This window comes from Thunnus thynnus, chromosome 7, assembly GCF_963924715.1.
Source record: "Thunnus thynnus chromosome 7, fThuThy2.1, whole genome shotgun sequence".
Lineage (NCBI taxonomy): Eukaryota > Metazoa > Chordata > Actinopteri > Scombriformes > Scombridae > Thunnus > Thunnus thynnus.
The window spans coordinates 20311302-20329726 of NC_089523.1; the positions used below are offsets into that span (position 1 = coordinate 20311302).

Genomic DNA, 18425 nt, shown 5'->3' on the forward strand with positions numbered 1-18425 from the left:
TTCATATTGTACATAACTTGAATTTTGTCCATCCTTCCCTTTTTTCAGCATGGGGGTGTAGAAGAGTGACTTAAGAGATGTACTGTACAGATTTTAATTCAATTCATGTGACCCGAACTGTAGAAATTGGAGAACAGTACGGCATTTGGGAAAGCGTTTGTCACTTAAACACGCTACATAGCGGAAATGTAAAGCACAGACAAAGTAACCTCTGTTCAGGCTAAACTGTACTGAATTTTGCTGCAATGTTAATAGCAGAACTTTAAGAATAAAGAATGCGATACTGAAAGTAAAACACTATTTAAAACAAATATTTGATTAAATATTACAAGGGCTCTATTATTGTTGACCCTAGATGCGTTTAATGTCAACAAACCCTGCAGGCTTTTTTCCTGAAGACACTTTCACATGTAACAGTAGGAAGAGCATAATAATATATATTTAATGATGGCTGAATTCCACTTAGCTGCTTCTGTGTCAGGCATGTTAATGTTATTGGTAACACCTTGACAAGTGAAAAAGGTCTACTACAACATAACTTTGGAAGCATCACATCCAATTGTATAAAAGGTCACACGATACTGGATTTACGGACATAAACAATACATTTTCTTGATCGTAATTATTGCATTTGAAGGTTATAATTGCACCAATGTGTCTACACCACAGTCTAAAACTCCTACTACATTCTGCATGTTTGCTTCATCTCTTGCTTTCAATAAATCCATCACAAACAGCTTGCAGGGACATGCTGCTGCACTCACTGATGTAATACACTGTGCTGAACTACAAATCTATTTCAGCTTTTTTTCACTAGCAATCAATGTATGGAATTTTTGCTTTGGCAGACAGGTGGGGAGTTACAAAAGAAGACAGTAAAGCAGGAGATAAAGTGAGCCTTGTGGACAGAGGCTATCTTAAACTGTAATAAAAGTGTGTCTGATTCAAGTGTCCATGAGTTGAAACTTATCCAATGAATGTTTCATGGTTTGGATTTTCAGCGCAAATGGAGGGAGTGTCAAACACTGGACGTGGTCAGAATGATATGTTCATGGCCCATAAATAGCTAGCCTGCTTCATTTTGTTTTTTAATATGCAACGTTTTCAAACATCCATGGAAAAGATGGAAATTTCTTCATGGAGACTATAAACGGAGAGCATTGTACAACTCGCTCAGTCAGTCTGGTGTACAGGCTTTGATCAAAGTAGGCTGGATTTACAATATGGAGAACCATGTAATTATTATTCAGCATAAACTTTACAGTTCAGAACTGTATTGACTGCATTCAAATCTGATTTCCTCTACATCTGAAAGACGAAATGCAGGATTTCCCCAATGCACAGCAAACTAAGATAAATGTGACACAAATGAGCTAAAGTGCTTAACTGTCCACTTGTGATGTTACAGGCGGGTAAACACACCAACATGACCTTTTAACATCTATAAAGAAAAAAAAGCAGCAGGATAAGCAGGTTAGGACACTTCAACACCATACTCTGATTTTCCCCAGTTATAATTATTCCATTAGTTCCAGCTTGGAGGCAACCAGAGTAAATGATGCCCAGAATATGTGGAGTGCTGCCATGCTCTGCTGCTCTTGCACGACCCGATCCATCATGCTGATACTCGACGTGTCATTTCCTGAGTGTTGGGGAATACGGCAGCAACACGGGGGATCTCTATGAAAGGGAGACGACACCCCGAGGCATCATCATCATCACCTCCCCATTCAGTATAACGTTACACACTCGACTGCACAAACACGCACATACACCTACATCTACTCTGCGCCTGCAAAAATCCTGCGCACATTGCACGCATCTCTTGACAGCTGAACAGTGTGCATGTGTAAACACGCAAAAGCACAGTCAATCCTCCTTTTTTAATCACCACAATTAAAACATGTTGCACAATCTAACCATTCGCGGCAAGTCATTTATTCCTGAATCAGCAACAGCGCTACTACAAACTACGCGCAGCCAAGATATTCTCCCATTCAGCTCCTCCTGAAACAAATCTCCAGCCACGGCAACTTCCGATTGCAGCACAACTACTCGAAATTCAAAGCTCGTCCAGGCTAACTAGCTGGCTAGCTCCGCTCCCAAACAAAGCTCCCATTGTCTGGAACTTGTAGTTTTAGCCGTTTTCTCTTGGCCCTCACAACTGTGATTAACTCAGGTACGAAAAAACTACAAATCCGAAGTCTGCATAGAAATACGAGCATGCGCACTGGAACCCTAATGATTAGGGAGGTAGTAGAATATTTTGTAGTTAATAGATTTTTGCGAGTTGCGGCATATTTCAGATTATACATCTCCTCGTTTGAATGGCTGGAGGTGGAGATGGAGCACAGAGCCGGTGGAAAAGGCTTCAGGCTGATCCGTAGTAACGAGCTTCTCTCTGCATTGACTGAAGTTGGTCGGCTCGGGCTGCTTCTCGGTGTTTGCTCGCTAACGTTTAGTTCACTCGTCACTTTTCAGCGCTTTTGAATATCCCGCACTGTTCAGCTGAAAACTACTCAGAGAAAAACGAAAAGAGAACACACCTTACCCGACGCTGCTCCGGTGTTTTTCCGCTCAGCTCCTATTCCCTTAAAATAATTCTCCAGACATTGTGGAAACACTCGTTGGCCGACGGTCGACTGCCTGTTCACCGAGAGAGACGTTGCCAAGAATGCTCAACCGCTGCGCCCCGCACACTCACTGCGCATGCGCAGCTGCGGTTGGCGCAACCTACTGATAGTAACAGACAGAGGGCAGCACAGCACAACTGGGACTGTGGACTTTAGTTTCAATGACAATCTGTAAGTGTAATTGTGTTTTACTGGGTGTATTAAAAGCACGGGAAGTAACATCTGTGTGTAAACCATCCAGGAATAACACTAGAGAAGCACTCTGCGTATTTATCATGTTACATGATCAAGTGCTCACCTGTATATATTCATTATTTGTGTATATTTCTGAAATCTGTTGTGTTGTTATTTTGTGTAAGTACATTGAGAGCCACTAATAAAGTCAAATTCCTTGTATGCATAAACAATACTTGGCCAATAAAGATGATCCTGATTCTGATGTTGATTATGCATTGCTCACAAACGAGTGAATAGCACAACCTTGTGGTTGCTAAACATAATCAATCCTCTTCAGCATCTGACATATCAGACAGGGAGTGTTTCACAAATTTATTCTAATAGCTTTAAAAACTGTTTAAACGTTTTATTCATTGTTAAATAACATCAACATGAATGACTCGGTTTTACTCCTAAACCCAGTGTTCAATCAGTATCATAATTTTCACTTTAATCAACTTTTTAATATTTTTTCTATTCTGTATTTCTGAACTGTAGAATATTAGTCAGATTTATCTATATATATCTTTTGCACAATCTATGCTCATGAATGCTGCTGCAGGTTTTTTAATGCCTGTAGCATATCAACCTTGCACATTAGATTCTCTATTTTTAAAATATTTTTTCTATTTTTCTAACCTTAATTTTAATTCTTCTAAATTCTTTTAATACCTGTGCAATTATGCTACCTTTTAACCAAGCCCAGGAAATGCAATTTCATTTCTTCATAGGTAGCATTTGATACTGAAAAGTATAAATGTATCTGTGTTGAGGTGACAATAAGTGTCCTTGAGTCCTTGAAATCATTGAAATACCCTGAGAACCGACCGGAAAAACACAAGTGACAAAAGTAATCTCAAGAAAATAAAAGATAAAGATGAAAAGTTATGAAAATTCATGCAAATTAATGTTCCACTACAGTCTCTATCTTTCGTTGATTTACATTGTCTGCCTTTGTAAACATGTCAACAGAAAAAACCACAGAGGGGATTTACAACCATGTCGCTTGGTACAGTGTGAGTTTTATGAAAGGCTAAACATTCAAGAAGGACAGTGAAACGTTAATAATAGTACTACACTACTGTCTCTATCAAATAATTATGAGGTCAAATTTATGTTTAAAGACCATCTTTACAAAAAAAGCCACAGTTTACCTGCCTGGTTAAATAAAGCAAATAAAATGAAATTACATACAATACTGACAAAGTTATACACAATGTTACATGTCTACCTTTTCCCTCTTTCACTTTTGAATGACATCAGTTGCACAGGTAGCTTAAAGAGACAACTGCACTGTCTGATGATGAGCACGGAAAACCTGGAACACATCAATGGGCTGATTTTTTTTTGCAGAGAGCTCCTGATAAAGCTGTCATTTCATAAGTCGATCCATTACAATCCGAACATACTGTGTTGTGGCCTGCACAGGTAGAGTAAAAGGCAACAATTTGTTCATTTTAGTGCATTATACTGTAGGCTTCCTCTGTGGACATATTATATGGAAAATGTTGTACAAATCCTGCAAATATATCTGATCCGTGGTCCTAGTCAACAGCAAAGAAGTGATAGAGAAAGAAGGAACAAGGTGCCTGCACTAATTTCAATTATAAATTCGGCTCAGCATCAAATTCCCTCTTTGTATTTCCTCAGTGTTTCCTTGTTGAGCTGCGGTGGAAGTATAGTAACAAAAAGAGGGATGTTGTCACTAAAAAGACTGTAACATTGAAAGATATCTACTTGATTTGACTCATTTGTACAGCTGAAGCTTCATATTAGCTTCTGAACCACTAGCAAAGACTTTGTGTTTCAGTCATTAGACACCAGGGGTCAGTATAACTTAAAAAGTAAAAGAAGTGAATACTGTTACTGTACTGTAAATTGTTAGACAAATGTTATGTTTTTTTCACAGAAAATAACAGTTATTGTTCAGCTGGTCGCTTTAATAGTTTGTTAGTTTTAATTACTTGTACAAACTCCAGCTTCTTCTTTCTTGTGTCTGTGTTTTATATGTACAAAAACATGGAGCACAGAACATGGAGAATGGACTCTTGGCGTATCCACACTTTAGCAATATCAAGAAAACAATGCAGTTATTTTATCAACTATATGCTCTCTTTGCAGTAAAACAAACAAATGAATGTTTTTTTCTAGGCATGTATGTGTTAATTCTAGTCTTGGAAGTCAGTTCCTGTCAGTATAGTAATTTCTTTAAAGAAGATAATAGATTCACCCTTCTTTAACTATATGAGCTTGGTTAAAGCCTCACTGTTAGTATGCATCCTTTCTACTGAAGTGTCCTTGAGCAACAGAATGAATCCCTGCCAGCTCTGAGACTGTTGGTCTTCAGCTGACCTTTGACCTCTGCTGAACTTTAGGATAAGGAAACAAGAAGACGACTTTAAAGTCAAAATAAATTTATTGTTGCATTACATTATACTGCATTGTATTACATCACATTATCACTATGAGTAAGATTAGTATTGTCATAAAGATGATTTCCTTCATGTGACAGGACGCTAGTTTAGAGTATATTAACTTAACAAGATTTTCTTTATTATTGTAATATTGTGAGCAGGGGTGGATTTAGTGTTTTGGGGGCCCCAGGCAAACTCTGTCTCTGTCTCTGTAAACTCTTGTCTCTATTGGCAGTGGTAGAAGTACTAAGAACATTTCCCTTATGTAAAACTATGAACACTGCACAATAAAATTACTGTTAAAGTCCTGCATTCAAATTTTCACTGAAAAGTGAAGAGTGAAAGAGAGGTGTTATCAGCACAATGTACTTAAATGTACTTAACTTGTATTCAAGGTGGAGCTTTTAAGTCTTATATTATGCTGAATAGTTTTATGATTAATAAGGCACCATATTTTATTATATCTATATATTGTAAGTAAAATCTGAATTGTCAGGTAAATGTAGTGGCACAGTGTTTTCCTCTGAAGAAGAAGGAGTATACAGTTGCATATTTTTTTTAATGCTTTGGGGGCCTTTCTAGGTAATTTCTGGGTACAAAGAGTTAAAATAGTAACATAATTCAACATTTTTTCATATCTAAACATCATAATAAATCTATAGCTGTTTGAGACCCTTTTAATTTGGGGCCCCAGGCAGGTGCCTACCTTCCCTGATGGTGAAATCCGCCCCTGATTGTGAGTTATTTAAGTATGTAAGCTGTCAGAATGATGTAGGTCAGCGGGAGATCCGTGAAAAACGACATTACCCACAATGCAACAGCACATACACACACACACCACCAGCAGCACAGCCCTCGTCTCGCTCCGACGGACTGCGGTTTCCTCCCATCCGTCCTGCAGGCGAGCTGCAGCCTGATCTACACACACGTATGATGGGGATAAGCAAGGAGGCAGCCGGCATGCTTCTACCATCCCCGTGATGTGTAGATCGGTGACAGACCAGGCACTTGTTCCCACGTATGTGAACGGCACCCCGGTGTATTTGGATGCAAAGTCAGCCCACAGACTGACAGCTCGGTGCTCGAAATGTCACGTCGTTTTGGAGGAAAAGCCTGTTTGATTACGATGGAGCTCCGGACAGCTGGATGAGCAGCACCGACAGGGACTCCGAGGAGATTTTTAATTTGTCTCTAAAATTGGGTTACGGACCTTGATGGTCACCTCTTACTCGGATGCAACCACACGCCCATGCGATGATGTCGGTGGATGTTGCTGCCCTCAGTGTCCAGGTTAGGTTACAGTAAACGTTAATTGTTTACGTATTAAAATAAAGCTGTTTAGCCTGTTTGGGGCGGAAGACGCAAGCGTGGACTGGATACCTTCAACATACGCGCATAATAAACAACCTTATTGTTATTATTAGGCTATAAATGTCATTATAGCCTATTATTACTCGGATCAGAGATACTGTAATGCTGCAATGCCTCCACGCAAACCCTCGCTGATAATATTTTTCACCTCATTGCCACCGTGCGACGATTTCTGTCTTTCTTAAAGAAGTCGCGGACATTTAATAATCCACTCCTCCGCTACGAGGCTGTTTGATTGATCACCTGAAACTATACCATGCGCGCTCAGAAGGAATCAGGATAATGATAAATGCTGGCATCCCATCTCTCTCTCCAGTGAACCAGAGTTTCTTCTCCAGCCGAGCCCTCGTCACCATCACAAATGTAGCCGAGCAGAGGCGACTGAACCAGGCCGCTGCACAGAGACGGAGGCGGGTTTGTTGTGCTCAGACTCGGCTGGATGCTGAACATGGTGGTGCCACTTTACAGCTGAATACCTGCCGCTCTTGCTTGTTACCGCAATTCCCCAGCTGTCTTAAAATGGACGGGCCCTTTTTGATAAAGGCTATTCGGGGACGTTGAACCGGCTCATGCATGCAGGATTTAGCTCGGACCGGCTTGTCGGGATGTAGGGCGAATATCCACGGATATTTCCTATCACAATATAGAGAGAAAACAGCCCATATTCATGGAGATGGCTGGCGGGGGAGGTGCATCTACACTGGGCTGGATGAGAAATAATGAGGACCCCTGCTCAGAGGATTTCACTCAGATCAAACACACACTGTGTTTCTTATTGGCAGCATAAATAGCCCATATTCACTACTAAAATTAATCAGACAATCACCTCTGAGTGTTTTAGGCTTTGTTGTGTCTGTAGCTTTTAGAGCCACTTCTCAATGGGCTGATACTAACTACAGTATTTGTTATGTTTTATTCATCAGGGCAAAATATTCAAAACTCTAAGGACATAATGAGTACAGATTTGTTTTTGTTACGTTTAGATGAACTCTGCTTAATTATGACAGCAATGTAGGAAATTGGTAGTATAATAAGTATGTAACAGTTTTATTAATTGTATGCAGCAATTGAGAGACCAGTGAGAGGAATAATGTCTGAATTTAATTTAATAACTCACTCACTGAGCAGGAACTCATCAGACTGAAGGCGTCTGTCTTTCTGAAGGATTTTAACACACCTGCTGTTTCTTTGATAAACATATTCATAATTTGTGGCAGCTTTTGAAAAGACACAGTTGTGGAAACAATCAATTAGGTTTCGGGTGGGGGGGGATAAACTCATGGATCTGCTCTGCTGAATGTCATTGTTTGACCCGATGTACATTGTCCCTGAATGAACTTGCCTTTGGGAATACATGTTACTTACACACTGCGTAGCAACAGCACAGCAGCAACCGGTGACAGGATTTGGCACAGTTTCAACAGCGAGATGTGATGGGGGAGAGCAGTTGCAGCTCTCTGATCCTCTGATCCCCTTTCCCCCTCACTGGTGGTCGAGGACACCTCCTCTCAGTCAATGGGCCCTGTATGGATTTTGTGCCTGAGTTGACAGAGGGCAGGCCTACAGCGTCAAACAGCAGTCAGGCTGCCATGAACCCATACGGAAGAGCGAGAAGCACAGCAGCGCCCCTGTCCTGCACCAGCTGTGGGGGCTGCTGCTCCCCGCCTCCCCCTTGCCTCATCCCCCCTGGCCCCCCCTCCTCTACTACCTCCTCCTCCTCCATGCCCCCAAATATGACCCCTCCACCGCCGATGTGTCCTGCCCCAGTCGTGCAGGTGGAGAATGGCAGCAGCTGGAACTCCTCCACCATCTCCTCCTCCGGCTCCCCAGACTCCCACCCCGGCCACCGCTGTGGGGCCACCAACCCAAACCCCTACTGGACGGCAGTGTTCGACTATGAGGCCACAGCAGATGAGGAGTTAACCCTGCGGCGCGGGGACCTTCTCGAGGTTCTCTCTAAAGACTCCAAAGTGTCTGGGGATGAGGGTTGGTGGACGGGCAAGATCCAGGACAAGGTGGGTATCTTTCCAAGCAACTATGTCACAAAGGGGGACGCTGCCAGCTACCAGCAGCTGGTGGCAGGCGGGGTGGGTGACTGCCCCTTGGAGATAGACTTCTCTGAACTGCTCCTGGAGGAGGTGATTGGAGCTGGTGGCTTTGGGAAAGTATACAAAGGAGTGTGGCGGCGAGAGGAAGTAGCAGTAAAGGCCGCCAGGCAAGACCCTGATGAGGATATTAGCGTCACAGCAGAGAGTGTTCGGCAGGAGGCCAGGCTGTTCTGGATGCTCCGGCACCCCAACATAATCGCTCTCCGTGGGGTCTGCCTGCGGGAGCCCAACCTGTGCTTGGTGATGGAGTATGCCAGAGGGGGGGCTCTGAACCGGGCCCTGGCTGGAAAGAAGGTACCCCCGAGGGTTCTGGTGAACTGGGCTGTTCAGATTGCCACAGGGATGGACTACCTGCACAACCAGGCATTTGTACCTATCATCCACAGAGACCTCAAGTCCAGCAATAGTAAGTACTGCAAACAAGTGTGACTTATCATCTGAATGTATGATAACTGAAGAGGGAAGTTGTTTTTTGGGGGTGAAGTACATAAAGTAAAGTAAACCAATTTTCTATGTAAAACACAGAAAGGAGCAGCAACCAGACACAGACACAGCTCTTTATCTGCCAAAAAAATTCATATCCACTTACTGGAAATGTTTTATTACTTTCTGGCACGCCTTTTGGCCTTCATCAGTGAATGGAGTTTGCTCAGTTCAACCTTCAAGCTTACCGCTCTTTATGCATCGTCTGACTCACAGCTGAGAGGCTCAGTGAGGACCTCTGAGGTCAAACACCAGGTACATTTCAAGCACAAGAGTCTCTCAAGGCAGCACATGTGTAAATCAAAAATAATACATCAAAAACACAAAATCACAGTTTTAGCTTGACTCCGTCCTGTAGAGACATACTGTATGTTGTATATTTTCTGACCAAAACGGGAACAACATATTGAAGACAGATGAATTATACTGATATGAGTCCTACTTTATTGTGACAGCAATACTGACACAGGATGGAAATAATCAGCCAATACTTTAACGACATGTTGCCCATAGTAACAATGGTATCAGCATTATTTTGTGATATATAATATATTTCAAGACAATCATCTACTTAACATGATATCAACCGTTTAGCTAGAGAAAGATTACTCAAAAAAATAACAGAAAAACCAATATGTTAAATAAAAATAACAAAACTTTAAGTAGCTTAAAGTAAATTGATAAGCAGTTGCATGAGAGCTTATCATGATATATTTCTGTATTGATTATTTGTCCCACTTATAATATTGATATGTTTGTGGTCTAGATGCTCAGTCTGTGGTCACAGCTATTATGTTATGATTTGACCTATATTAAATCCACTGGGACGAATAAGTAAAACCAGTTATAAACTTGTATGTAATTGTGGAAACATGATTATAGGCTGTGTGAGGTATTATGGTGCTGACGCTGGATGAGAAACTTGAAATTGAGCACAGCGGGGAAGCCTAAGTCCTGGAGAACTGGTCTCCTTTTGCCGTCTTTTCCCTGTCATCTCTCTCTGCACCTCCTCCTGCTCTCCATCCTCCATCCTCCTCCTCCTTCTCTTTCCTCCCCTCCTCAAGGAGAGCAGTTCTGCTCTGCAACTCACTGTGCTATTTTTGGTCCTTTGTGCTACTTGCTGTTTAAAGACGCAGTTGCAGTTGTTGGTGCATCAAAGAAATAACACACAGCGTGCATCTGAGTGCATTTGTGTGTGTGTGGGTGTACGTGGAGGTCTGACTGTGCGTGTTTATCCCAAGTGACATGACTGATGGGGGATGGAGTGCACAAATATGGGTGGAGTGTGCAGGATGCTGACTGAAGGCCTTTTTAAGAGGGAGACAGTGTAGCTTAAACACACTCGCTGCTGATCTGCCGAAATGTCTCCTTAATCTTCAGTCCCTCAGTTCTTGAGTCTCTTACTTTTCCGTCATGTCTCACACTCACACACGCATCCATGTGGCTCCATGACGGCAACGATTGGGGATCAGATGCGTATTGGACGGCAGAGCCTTGGCAACAACACCATAACGCTGCCTTTCTATGGTGACATGGGCACTGCTTCTGTGTCACTGAGTCATACAGCTGCTAGCCGCTGTCAGCTGCTGCGCAAAATGTCAGGCCCCTAATTTAGAGTATTGTCTGTGTGAAAATAGCCACTGAAGAAATGCAGGAATGTCTCAGTAAGGGCTTAGACCCTCTCTCCCCTGAATGATGAATCTTGCTGAAAAAGTGTGGGTGCTAATCGTTAAGTATGTGATTAGACTAGATGACTCACACGGGGGGGAAAGCATGGGAGGAAAGTGAGCCAGAGACAGAGTAGAGAGGTGCAGAGTCAAAAGAAGAGGGTTGGGAGAATAGAGAAAATAAGCTTGGGGTCCAGAGAGAGCGGAGATGTGTGAAGCGAGAGAGGAGACGGATGGGAAAGAACAAGAGAAGGAGAGCGCGGGGGATAAACAGCGGTTCATCTCAGTTTAGGGTTACACCTCAGCTCATTGTCCAGGTGCGCTGGTCTCAGGTGTCCTCTTCAAACTGCCGACCACTTGGCATCAGCGCGGTTACAGAGCAGCTCAGGCCCCCGAGCCTCTCTTCTGTCTTCCATCAGCCGGGCTCGGCGCTCAGTAAACAATCCGACGCTTCATTCTCCCACAGCTCTCTGAAGAATTCATCAAGGCAAAACGTGACACTGCTGATCTAATGAACGTGTCTTTAAAGCCTTACAAAAATGTTTACAACACAGGGATTTTATTTTTGGCTCACTTGGACGCTTTCTTCTAAATTTATCTCATCTCAGTTGAAGTTTTTTAAGGCGTGCCTGTGTGTGTGTGTTTTTGTGTTTTAACCTGCTGAGTGTTGCTGTCAGTCGGGCCCACAGTGGTGAGTTAGTGAGTGAGTGAGTCTGTGTAACGTGGATAATCTGATTACCATGACCTCTTTAGAGTGATGTCACAGCATGTTTGTGGGTTGGCAGGTCATTGCCCCCGTGGTCATGCCTTACCTGTCACTCTGATCCTGGATCAGCCTCTACTTTCACAGAGCATAGGGCACCAGTCCTCCTCGATTGGATTAAAGCTAGTAGAAATGGTGGCAAGATTCAGAGGGCTCTTCATCACCTTAAAGACACAGTGTATTAACATAATATCAATACGTGAGTAGGGCTGCTACTAATGATTGTCATTATTGATTAATCTGCCGATTATTTTACAGATTAATCTAATAATCATATGGTCTTGTCAGAAAATGATGAAAAAAGTCCAAGTTGACATATTCAAGAAGCTTGTTTTGTCCGACCAGCAATCCAAAACCCAAAGATAATTCTGTGTACTATGATATGAAAATATTCACATTTGAGAAGCAAGAACCAGTTCATTTCAGCATTTTTGCCTTTAAATTGACTTAAATGATTGATTAAGTATCAAAGCTGACTACTTGTTTTAGCACTGAGGCAAGATATTAATTTTGGTTACTATAATATCTTGATATTACTTAAATATTATCTGTTTGTGATCCAAAGAAAATTAAAGATCAGTAATGCAGCTTTTTAAAAATTTGATCTGATCTGCCATCATTACCTATTACTATTTATCATTTTTTAACATTTACTTATATGTAAATACACTGTATATATATGTATGTCTTCTAAAAGCATCAGTAGTAGTATTACTATTACTAGTATTACTGACATTGAGATATTTGTTGAGAAAATATTGTAATGTTTGATTTTGTTGGCATTGCCCAGCCTTTTACTGTACATACATGTCAGTGATCACTTATAACTCAACTCTAATGAAGGTTCAAAACTTTTTATTCTTGAGTCAATAAGTGTGGATTCAGATTTATTTTGCAGAACTTTTGGACCACAAATAAAAGATAACATAATTAAAGTGCCATATTTGGTCTCGATAAGCAATTATACTAAGTATGTAACAATAAAATAAAAAACACACATTTGAGCTTAAAAGTTCATTCTTGACCTTGGGAACAGCAGTTTGACAAAATAATGTTCCCTCAAGCTAGAAGAGACAGAGTCATGGTTCTATAGAGGCTTTGAGTCAGCTGCAGTTACAGTAAAACAATACAGGTGAGCTGATCACCTGTCGCTAACTATAGCAACACATAGGCTGGCCCATAGCTATTTCTGTATCCTGCTCTTATATAATGTAAATATCATATATTTTAACTGTGTGTCTCTGTGGACATTTATATACACAGAGTGTATATCTTACACCTGTTAGGTAAGATGTCTTAACACTTATTAAATGTGTGAAACATATGAATGTGAATATATATGGATGTTTTATGGTCCCAGGTGAAGGTTTCTGTGCTGTTTAACTGTGAATGCAGAGGATAACAGACACTCACGATAAAGACAGAGCGAGGTTGACATTAGCTGCTGTTTTGACTGCTGTAGTTTCAAATTGAAGCCATGTTTACACAGTCAACAATCATCTGAATAGTGGAAGCCCTGTGTCTCCGAAGCAGGCTTGTCAAGTATGGTGTTAGCTCATAGAGTTTAAATTATAAAGCAAGAAAAGACAAATTAATTTACTGAAAGTACCATTTTTGGGGCTTAGATCTTGGTCTTTTTTTTATTTTGATTTAAACTACAACCACAATTGAGCTGCAATGATTAGTCAATAATTGATTAGTTGCCAACTACTAAATTAATTGCCAACTATTTTGATAATCGATTTATCGTTGTGAGTCGTTTTTTAAAAAGAAAATGTCCCAATTCTCTGATTCTAGCTTCTCAAATGTAAATATGTTATGCTTTCTTTAGTCTTCTTTGATAGTAAACTAAATATCTTGGGGTTGTGGACTGTTGGTCGGGACAAAACAAGACATTCAGGTTGCATCTTGGGCTTTGGGAAACAGTTATTGTCATTTTCTGAAATTTTATAGACCGAAGGACTAATTGGTTAATCGAGAAAATAATCAACAGATTAATCAATAATGAAAATAATCATTAGTTGCAGCCCTAAACCTCAACATCAACAACAGCATTGCACATAAGTGCTGTAATAGCTACTTAACAGATTAACAAGGTGAGATATGGCATATAGTCGCTGTCATGGAAAAGCCTGCGTCTGGCTGTGTGTGTGAGAATATAAGAGTGAGTCTGATGAGGAAAGGATTAGAGTGGTGGCCAGTGCCGGCTGCTAATCCCTCAGAGAGACAGAGTGGTAGAGGGCGAGACTGTGACTAACTGGACTAGTGCGAGCTAGCAATAGGAGGATTCTGGGCACAAATAGAGAGGGAGGGACCGGTATCACACTAGAGTCTTTTAATTTGAGGTGTTCAAGTATTTCATGGACTGAATTTGACTCATATGAATGTATGATATGTATGGATATGGCGTCATTTTCATCATTCGCCTATTGATACAAGGCTGTAGGTTTGGCTTCAGAAATTGTGATTTCTTTTTATCATATTTTACATAATAATGGTAATGATGGTATTCAAATAAATAGAATTTAAAATGCTGTTTAAATTGCTTTATTATTATTGAATTAACTCTACTTAAAGGACCAGTGTGTAAGATTAAGTGGCCCCTAGTGGAACGGGTTTGGCAGAAATGGAATATAATATTCATAACTATGTTTTAATCAGTGTGTAATCCCATGAAAATAAGAATCGTGTTTTCGTTACGTTAGAATGAGCCCTTTATATCTACATAGGGAGCGGGTCCCCTTCCACAGAGGCCGCCATGTTGCGCCGCCATGTTTCTATAATAGCCCAGTAGTAGAACAGACAGACCAAACACTGGTTCTAGAGAGGGCCTTTTGCGTTTTTCGTGAGTTTCATGGCCACTGTATGCTTACTACTACATACTGCATGTTTGGAAGGGGAAGGTGAGGGGAGGTATATTTAGTTTGTTGCAATCTGCAACTTCACTGCTAGATACCACTAAATCCTACACACTGGTCCTTTAAAAGAGAGCTGTTTGTAAATTCAAATAGAGCCTTGTTTTATTGTATTATTAAGACTTATGGATCACTGAATTATGACAGGTGAGGTTGTTGCTGTATTAACACCAGTAACTACCAGGTTAACTGTACCAAAAAAAAGGTAACGTTAGCTTGCTAATATTACCAGTTTAGAGATATGGTTGACACATCTGACCTGACATTGTGATAACGTAATTTTATCTACTAAGTAGAGACTTACATAATGACATTGGGTTGCACCACACAAACTAGTTCTTATGTAGATATTAGTTGTTACTAAATATTTACACCCAGTAACTGCCAGGTGTAACTGTTACGAAGCTACTGAAACCAACTTAAAAAGCTAATGTTAGCTTGCTAATATATTACCCGTTTAGAGATATGGTCAACACTTCTGACAATTCAAAGTGTAACAACGTAATGTGCTGTAATTTGTTGCACCATACAAACTAGTTTATATGCAGAGATTCGTTACTAAAGATTTACATCCAGTAACTGCAAGGTGTAATTATTACGTAGCTAACGGTCCAACTGAAAAAGCTAGCATTAGCTTATTAGTTACTGATATAGTATAAGAGATATACAGTTTAGTCTACTTGACAGATTTGACCTGGCACTTGGTCAAAATGCTGTTAAATAATGAGGTAAACTGGTAAGATTTTGTTACAAAAACAACGCAATATACCTCAAATTACAAAATGTTACACTACATCAGACTAAAGTCAGCCTGGTTAGCATAATCAGATATTTCCTACTCACTCTAAACAGCATGACTTCTACTAACTATGACGCACATATATTTCTCCATTTATGCATATATAAATAAAACCAGGTCACACGAGCATTTACAAAGGATTTGCATTGAAGTTAAATATATAATTTGATCCTCTAAAACTGTTACAATGACTTCCGGTTTACATAGTTAGTGGCTTTTGATTGGATCGTGCTGCAGATGTCTTTACTAGCTAAGATGTTCCTTAAGTTTTATTGGTGCGATGCAATTTAAATGTATAGGTTTAATCACTATTAAATATATAAATCAGTAGTTTGAAACTAGCTAGCAGTTGGGAGGAATTTAGTAAGGACTTTGCAGACAAACTTAGAGATGGTTTTACGAATAGCTTGGTTGCATATTTACTTTTGCACTGTCATTTCCTGCCTTATCTTTGATTGTTGTCCAATTTAGGATATTATAATTACACAATGTCAAAAGTACAAATATAATATAGATTCATTTATTTTCCTGAAAAACTCACAATCAATGTTGCTGTACTTTTTTTTTTTTTAGATCTGAGTAATGTCTGCAGATCTTCCTCTTTAGGCTACCACCAATGAAATGGTTAGGACGTCTACCTAAGAGGCAAAAGCCAGGGCAACATTTTTTATTATCTCTCATATGTCTCTTATCTGGATTTTGGCAGCTGGACAGTCAGAGGACACAACAGAGTTTTGTTAGTAAGAGATTTTTGTGAGTAAATCAAACAAATTGTATAAGTGTGAGGTGACATGCAGTCAGTGGAAACTACACCCTTGGATAACAGAATGATTACAGGAAAGGCTGTTTTTCAATTTCTGTGTTTTATCTGGCATATCTGCAAACTTGGTGCATGTGCAGTTAGTATGTAGGCCTGCCTGCGTATGGAGGTCGGACAGCAGGACATGCTGGCGCTAGGGCACATGTACACACACACACACACACACACACACACACACACACACACGTACACGCTGCAACAGAGCAACAATGACCCCATTCTCACACAGCAGCCCAAGACAGAGCGAGAGCAGGGCTCACAATGGCAGGAGTCACTGCAGGGGGGATGGTGGGCGAAGGATGGGAGATAGAGGCAGCGAGAGGCGACTGTAGGCCGTGAATGACAGAGCAGAGAGATGGATGGAAGCAAGGCAGGATGGGTAGAGGAGCAGTGGCTCTGGAGAAACCCCTGGAGGCTCGGATGGGAAAGGGATTGGAGAGATGGATGGGGGGAGGAACAGGGAGAAGTATAAGGCCAGTTTGAGAGGAGGTCAAACCATTCTTCTTTCTCTTAGTGAGCCGGCTACAGATTAAGGCTAGCAGTCTTGATGGACTGTAGGCTACAGTTTTTCACTATCTGTGTGTGACTGTATGGCTCATTATACCAATACACTTCAAGTTCAAGTCAGATTTACAAATTATATAACAACTGCAGCCATGTGAAGACCAACACACGCAGGTTTTGTAATAGTTAACAAACTGAACATTGTAATAAATCCACATTTACGGCATTTACATATAGTATAATGACAACTTGTGTCGTAGTAGAGGAAGCCTACGTAGCTTTTCCAAATCGTTTTGTGCTGGACATCAAGTCAGTTTACATGCATTAATTACACTCATTGTATAAATATAGTGAAACAATTAATGCTAATTTATGAATTGCAGTGATATTGAGTGACCACAGAAATGTTTTGTTGGGTTTTTCAGTTTTTGTCCTCATTTGTGTTTTGCCTGGAGCTAATCTACCCCGAAACACTCTCTTATCAAACAGCTATCAGTGATGTTCTCAGTGATTAGTTGGTTTTGTATTGTTCTTATTTCTGTGGTATCTATTCAAACAAGGGAAGCACTGATCAGAGAATCGGCTGATACTGAGTATAGATCTAATAGTAGTGATCTTAATTTACTTAATTTAAAAGATAATGAACTGAAGATAATCCCTCTATTTCTAAGTTAACATGAAGCGTGAAGTACACATCAGTTCTTTACTATAAGTGTAGACGTTCATACACTTTTTAAGCTTATGCAAAACTTATTTGTATTGTCACAATGCATAAACCTCATCAACAACAGGTTTATCGTACTTTTTCAAAAAAATGTGGGCATTTATTTTGCTTTCACTTGACAGATGAAGGTGCAGAGATGATGGTTAGAGAGAGGGATATGACATGCAACAAAGGTCTGCAGCTGGAATCGAACTACAGATGTTGCAATCATGTGGCATGTAATTAAATTAATTTTGTCCATGTAATGTTTCAAAACCTGCTGACAAAGTGCAAAAAATCTCTGAATCTATAGTTTAATGGAAAAAGAAGTAAATCTTTGGTAATGTTAGCTAACAGTAGGCCTACAACTAACATTCTCAATGTCATTTTCATTATCAATTAATCTGCTGGTTATTTTCTCGATTTTCTCAATTGTAAAACACTATATGCTAGATGTTATCATTTCCAAGAGTCAAAGGTTTTGTCTTTACATGTCTTATTTTGTTTGACCAACCCAAAGATATTTGCTTTACTGTCATGTATGACAAAGAAAAGCATTAAATCATCACATCTGAGGAGCTGAAACCAGAAAATGTTTGATAGTGAAGCGATTATTTGATTATCAACACGGTTGCCGATGAATTTTCTGTTGATCGCCTAATTGATTAAATGACTAATCTTTGCAGCTCTAGCTAAAAGCAAATGTCACTGTCAACTCTTCTGATATCACACTAAAGGCCTAGCACTGCCTTCACAATAAAATACATCAGCAGTATCTTCATATGTCAACACTCACCGCTGCAAATAAACAGAGAAGAACAGAAAACTGTGTTAAATGTTGATCGGTCACATTTTGCTGATGTCTGATTTGTTTAATAATTTCAGAATCCCCAACTTAGACACCTCCTTTCATGTTAAGATTCAGTTTCTCCATGCAGTGCAACTACAATAAAGTTGATTTTTCAACTATGTCGAGCATCAGATGGTAGTAAAAATCAGGTTTTGGTGTCAGTATCTCACAAATAAATG

The 18425-nt window shown here is 40.2% G+C and overlaps 2 protein-coding genes across 3 annotated transcripts in view; one reads left to right on the top strand and one right to left on the bottom strand.

Moving 5' to 3' along the window:
* The window catches only part of sipa1l3 (signal-induced proliferation-associated 1 like 3), a 73817-nt gene extending 71136 nt beyond the window's left edge, over positions 1-2681 (bottom strand). The window contains exon 1 of one of the 2 annotated variants that reach the window (XM_067594822.1): positions 2552-2681. The gene's annotated coding sequence lies outside the window, so the exon portion shown is untranslated. Of the gene's footprint in view, positions 1-2546 lie in introns of both variants that reach the window. The other variant, XM_067594821.1, reaches the window with a different exon arrangement.
* Positions 2682-6012: 3331 nt separating this feature from the next.
* map3k10 (mitogen-activated protein kinase kinase kinase 10) overlaps positions 6013-18425 on the top strand; it is a 37880-nt gene continuing 25467 nt past the window's right edge. Inside the window, exon 1 of the mRNA XM_067594824.1 lies at positions 6013-9148. Within this exon, the coding sequence (XP_067450925.1) occupies positions 8161-9148 (988 nt within the window). The 5' untranslated portion in view covers positions 6013-8160. The remainder of the gene's footprint in view (positions 9149-18425) is intronic.